At 43.1% G+C, this 6,258-nt stretch overlaps 1 protein-coding gene across 3 annotated transcripts in view; it reads right to left on the reverse strand.

Annotated features, from left to right (window-relative positions):
• abca2 (ATP-binding cassette, sub-family A (ABC1), member 2) overlaps positions 1 to 6,258 on the reverse strand; it is a 592,651-nt gene that overhangs the window by 64,043 nt on the left and 522,350 nt on the right. For all 3 annotated transcript variants that reach the window (XM_070862856.1, XM_070862855.1, XM_070862857.1), the window contains exons 34-35: positions 3,482 to 3,542; positions 2,008 to 2,182 (exon numbers count right to left, since the gene is read on the reverse strand). In XM_070862856.1, the coding sequence (XP_070718957.1) occupies positions 2,008 to 2,182; positions 3,482 to 3,542 (236 nt within the window). The remainder of the gene's footprint in view (positions 1 to 2,007; positions 2,183 to 3,481; positions 3,543 to 6,258) is intronic.

Below are 6,258 nucleotides of genomic sequence, written 5' to 3' on the forward strand. Positions count from 1 at the left end.
CAACTAAACATCAACAGCTGTTCATGCTGTCTGCTAAGAGAAAACACTGTGAGCTTCTAGGTTTGAAGGCAATAATGATTCATATTTCAGGTCAGTTGCATGGTGTGCCTTATTTGAAATTCTGAATTTCGCAAATTTATTTGTCATAAGTTATTTCAATTGTGTTACGGTACTTTACCAATTAAAATGCAAGTGATTTGTCATGTCATGTCAACCACTGTGGATCAGAGCTATTTGCAACCCACCATTTTCACTTCCTCCAGGATATTTTAATACTTAGGAAGCAAAGTATGTGCTGCACCAGGTTTAGAAACAGAGCACATCACATCATGCCAAATCACTTGCCCTATTGATGAAGGCACATTGTTTAATCTGGTCGAAGCCTATCGATACAAGGCTGAAAATCATTGGTTTATTTAAAGAAGATGATTGGTATTAAAAAAAAACAATGCTGTATTCTCAATAACTTGCCTTTATATAGTACCTTTAATGTAAAGAACACCTGAAGGCGGATGGGCATATAGAAAACAACACTGAGCCTGGGAATCAGCAGCTGGAAGGGACAACAAGATGAGTTTTGGAGATGTTTTTAAAGAGGACAGAGAGTTGCAGGGACCTAGTGAGGGAATTCCAGTTGGTAGGACCAAGGCAACTGAAGATGTTCCTACCAATGCTAGGGTGAAGAGTGAGCATGCAGAGGAGGCCGGAGTCGGAAATGGGGCTGCAATAAGTTTTAAAGATAGGGTAGTGCAAGGCCATTGAGGAACTTGAAGATGAGGATGTCAAATTTGAGGCATGAGGGAACAGGGAGTCAATGTAGGTCAACAAAGGCAGGATAGATGGGCAGGCGGAACTTGGTGCGGGATGGACAAATGGTGGCGTCTTGGGCAAGCTGGAGGTTTCAAGACCATCAAAAACAGTGCTGCAGTAGTGGAGCCTGGAAGTGATGAAAGCATGTATAAGGATATTAAAATAATTCATTTTACCGAATTGCCAAATAATCCTTCAATATTATGGGAATATTGATATCTCAGGCACTGAGTATTACACAGGAGACAGTGTGGAGAAAAACCTGTGACCTGCAATTCCATGGCACAGTACATTTGTGCGCCAACACATTGCACCATTGGCCTTTCAGCTATGATGGATTCAGATAGTTTGTGGTGTTGCAGGGCTCAAAACCATATTGAATATGGGACAATGGAGTACAGCGTCAGCTGTGGCTCAGTGCACAGCACACTCACCTCTGAGTCAGAAGGTTGTGGGTTCAAGACCCACTCCAGTAATTTGATCACATAAAATCTTGGCTGACACTCCAGTGCAGTGCTGAGGGAATGGTGCACTGCCTGAGGTGCCGTCTTTCGGATAAGACATGAAACCGAGGCCCCCGTCTGCTCTCTCAGATTAGACATAAAAAGATCCCATGGCACTATTTCGAAGAAGAGCAGGGGAGTTATCCCCGGTGTCCTGGCCAATATTTATCCCTCAATCAACATAACAAAAACAGATTATCTAGTCATTATCACATTGCTGTTGTTGGGTGTGCAAATTGGCTGCTGTGTTTCTCAACAGTGACTACACTCCAAATAGTACTTCATTGGCTGTAAAGTGCTTTGAGATTCCTGGTGGTCGTGAAAGGCGCTATATAAATGCAAGTTATTTTGTTTACCGTGATTGTCATACTGAGGAACATTGAAATGAACCTGTGCACGTCTCACACACCCACATAACCTGTCAGTTTCAAGCCACTTTAATATGTTTAAAGAAGAATCTGAAAACAGAATCTCTGCTGCTATGAAATGGTTAAAGCTTGATAAACTCAGCGACGAATGGGATTCCAGTTATGGATTCAGTGGTGCAGCTCTGCAGCCACCATGATGCTGTAAAACATTCACTAAGTTTTATGCCATCGATGAATTTTGCAGTGAAAAGGGATGTCTTAAGATTAGTGCTAATGTTGCTTCCCAACATTGCTTCCTCCTCTTGAAGAACAAAAGCCATTCTCACCATGTCCCAGACGTAGTTGGCTAGCCAGTAGATAACAGGGTCACATCCACTAACAAACTGCAGGTGCTTCGCTTTTGTCGATTTTTCTGCCACCAGAAACACCACGAAGCTGGCCGGGACAAAGGACATGGCCACGATGATAAAGATGGCAATGACCACGTCTGTGCCTTGCAGTCTGAGAACAATCCAAGAAAAGAACTGAGATTGTACAACACCAAACCACCGGCCAGAGATTATACCACCGGTTAATTGCGATCAACAATGCTGCATCGAGCTAGGCTAATGGGGAAAACAAGTACAGTCATAAATATTTTTCTATCCACGTTCTTTTGGACAGTATTAACTAAAAATATTGGTCCATTCCAGGGAGTTCTCCCAACATGAAGTCAAAGCTGCACCATGGACTTAAGCTACACAGGAGAAAAATGGACAATTCTTCCTCTTTGGTACCAATCAAGATAGTCTCCCCATTGATGCAGGCGAAGTTGGCTTAAATTGCCCACTAGTGATTTTGTAAATGTGAATATGAGATTAGCTTTCAAACTTTAGTCGGCCACTTATTGGCACAAAACACCGACCGTCGCCAATAGGTCAAGCTGGACATCGACGTACGTCAAAGGTTCTCAACTTTGTTCTGTATTGGCAGACCCAGTATCAATATTCACACGCTCCTGGGAACCCAGTGTCCTAATTTCCAAAAGATATCGCCAACTACGAAAATGAAAACAGTGCCATCCTTGCATAAAATGTTTTTTTTTAACCTTAGCATGTAGCCACAGGAAAAGATGTGGAAAGAAATCAACAAATACAGAAAAAAAATATTGAATATAGGATCCTCAAGGTACCCGGTTCTGTGCCCAGCTACAGGCGGATAGAACTCTGATAACCTCACAGACCTCTCGGGAAGCCCTTGTGGACCCTCAGAGTCTATGGGCCGCAGTTTGAAAACCTACAGCCTCATCTAAGAAATGGGAGCAGTAGGTGGCCATTTGGCCCCTCGAGCCTGCTCCGCCATTTAATAAGATCATGGCTGATCTGATCATGGACTCCGAGAATATAAGTAAGTAATAATTCACCCACGTGAAGTGCAATGACACGTTCAGTGGTGCGATAATATCTATCACTAAAATAGTTTAACTGCATCTACTCCTTCTTGTGGTCAGCCATCAATAGTTGCTTACTGCATGCAAGATGGTGCAGGAAAACCTGCGAGCTGCACTTCCGTGGCACAGTGCATTGGTGCACTAACACAATGCACCATTGCCCTTTCAGCTATGATACATTCAGGCACTTGGTTACTTTGCAAGGTTTATTATTACATTGGCCATGGGGCAGTGGAGAACAATTTTTATATTTAAACCGATGAGATAGTCGTATATGTGCACGCAACAGGAAACAATATCAAGGCAGCCCGACAGTGAACAGCTGCAGGCCAGAATTAAATATTAAGTGCAATGTTAACTCCTATTCTTACAGGTAATCGAGGGACAGGCTGGCACTGGTCTTGTTCATTGGGTGGTTTGTCACTGTGATACCTACAAGACAAAAGAAGCACAATGATTAAAAACAGCACTGAAAAACCTTGTGATACTACAGAATGTACTTCAAGTAGTTAAAATACTTGCTAACTCCACACCGGAGCTATTACAGATCCTGAAAAGGGAATTGGTGCCGTTTTCAATTCAGCAGCAGTGATTGGAGGCTTTCTTTTTAAAAAAAAAAGAAAAAATAGAAAGATTTACATTTATATAGCGCTTTTCACGACCTCAGGATATCCCAATGTACTTTACAGCCAATGAAGTACTTCCTGAAGTGCAATTACTGTAGTAATGTGGGAAACACAGCAGCCAATTTCTACACAGCAAGCTCTCACAAATAGCAATGTGATTATGACCAGATAATCTGTTTTTAGTGAAGTTGATCAAGATAATCGTTCAGACAGATGCTGCAAGCTATAGAGAACATCACTGAGTGAAATCTAAATAATTTTACGATGTAGGCACTTAGTGAAATGAATCTCTATGTATCACTAGAGAGAAAGAAGCTGCATTTATATAGTGCCTGTCATAACCTCAGGATACCCCAAAGCGCTTCACAGCCAATGCAGTACATTTGAAGTGTGCTCACTGTTATAATGTAGAGAAATGCGGCAGTCAATTTGCACACAACAAATTCTCACAAACAGCAAGGAGATAAATGACCAGATGGCCAGGACAAAATCAATTGGAGCCTTGCATGCACCGACATCCCTGCTCATGAACAACCATTCTTGTTCGTAACATAGTGCAAAGTTTGTAATATAATGCAGGCTGTTCAACCAACTTCACAGGTATGCTATCAGCAGGTAGTTGTTGGGAAGGCTTTGAAAGTTATCAAGTTCGTTACTTGAGAAACACTGGTGTGGCTACTATATCAATCTGTTAACTTCTTTCTACTATATTTGAATAGTGGTCTCAAAGTTCACGGAAAGTTCTTCCACCCTATCTCAGAACTTTCCTTTTGTTCTTTCCTCCCCTACCCCACTTTCCCTGCCTCCGTACTGGTTTAAAACCTGTTACATCTCTAACTTTTGCCAGTTCTGATGAAAGCTCATCGACCTCACATATTAACTCTGTTTTTCTCCCTCCACAGATGCTGCCTGGCCTGCTGAGTATTTCTAGCATTTTCTGTTTTAATCACTGTAACCCTGATGTGATCGTCTCAATTCGCACTGCAAAGCTGCAAACATTTGACCACAAAGGCATACAAGAGAACATAGAACAGCAATCAGTGAGTCTCAAAACTGGTTTTATTTTAAAAATCGAAAACATTTCAGGTTGGTAATGAATTAGGTTCAATGCATTGTATTTCCTGATGTCAACATGTAAATTAAAATGACTGCTCTGTGGTATCATGTCACTCCAATTTAGGCCGTAATCTATCAAATCACTATGGTTTAAAGTCATAGGGGGAGAAATTCGATCGCGCCTCTGTTGCGGTGTTAATCCAGGCGGAGCGGTACTTCTAGCATCTTGAAAGAGTTTGCGACTCCCACCCAGAAATTTGTCAGAATCGGTCAAAGAGCTGACGGGACGATAAGTCAGCCGTTGCACACCAGAGCTGGAGGATGCTAACGAAAGTTTGGTCGGTACATTTTGCGGACCCATTGCGCATGTGCAGAACTCCGAATCAGATCCCGGGAAAAGCCGAGTCTTAAATGCACCCATTAAAGTTTTCAAAAACCACATGTTTTCAATCTGTACCGTTAGGTCTGTCTGCCGCTGCAAACTCGGAGGCTCACGCACCGCGCTGTGTGTAAACGTTGCACTGACTGTGACCTCCGAGGGAAGCGCTTCCTCGTCCCTTTAAGTAGCCGCCAGTTAACAACTCTGCAAGCTTGCACCGACCGTTTTTCCAGACGCTGTTATTGGCGGGCGCTCAATGAGGCGCACACCCCGAATTTAGTGACAGGGGCACAAGCATGGGCGTTGCACCAGGAATACGTCATGATCAGAGTGATTGCCAGCAGCCAGGCGCTAATGGTTTGTGTCTCCCGGTAAACCTCTAATGAATTTTCCGTCGGGGTCCTAAAAGCTGCGGGTCTGGTCGCTAAGCTCCAACGCTCGCATTAACGCCCCATCAGCCGCTAACTGAGGCAATAGACAACCGAAAATCCAGCCCTATAGAATATTACAGCACAGAAGTGGGCCCATTCAGCCCATCACACCTGTTCCAGGTCTCTGAAGGACTTGATCCCTTTCCCCTGCCATTTCTCCACACCCGTTTAAACTCATTTCACCTCCAGTTCTACCAAAGTTCAGGTTTCCCCTCCAGAGTAATGCCAGAACAAACTAGGTTCCCCCATTCCATGCTGTCAAACTTCAGCAACTCTACCCCAGCACTGACAAACCCAAAGGCCTCATCTCAATCGAAAGCCGAGGTCCATCCCCCAGTTCTACTAAAGCTGACGATCAGCCCTAGAACCATCTCCCAGTGCTGTTGAAGCTCACGTAAAGCCCCAGGACCACCTCCCAGAGCTACCACAGAAAAATGGAAACAATTCTGTAATTCAATCCTCAAAGTACCAGTTAAACACTACTTAATAAAAATGATATTTGACATATTCAATGATTTTAAGTCAGTGGCTCTGATAAAACAATGTATCTCCCCTCTGACTCACTGAGTAATGCTACAGGAGAATTGAAAGATTATAAATAGAACATTCCTTTAAAGGAGCAGAATTTGCTGCGTGTTTTAACTTGCGAAACATCT

This window comes from Pristiophorus japonicus, chromosome 20 (assembly GCF_044704955.1).
Source record: "Pristiophorus japonicus isolate sPriJap1 chromosome 20, sPriJap1.hap1, whole genome shotgun sequence".
In the NCBI taxonomy this organism is placed as follows: domain Eukaryota; kingdom Metazoa; phylum Chordata; class Chondrichthyes; family Pristiophoridae; genus Pristiophorus; species Pristiophorus japonicus.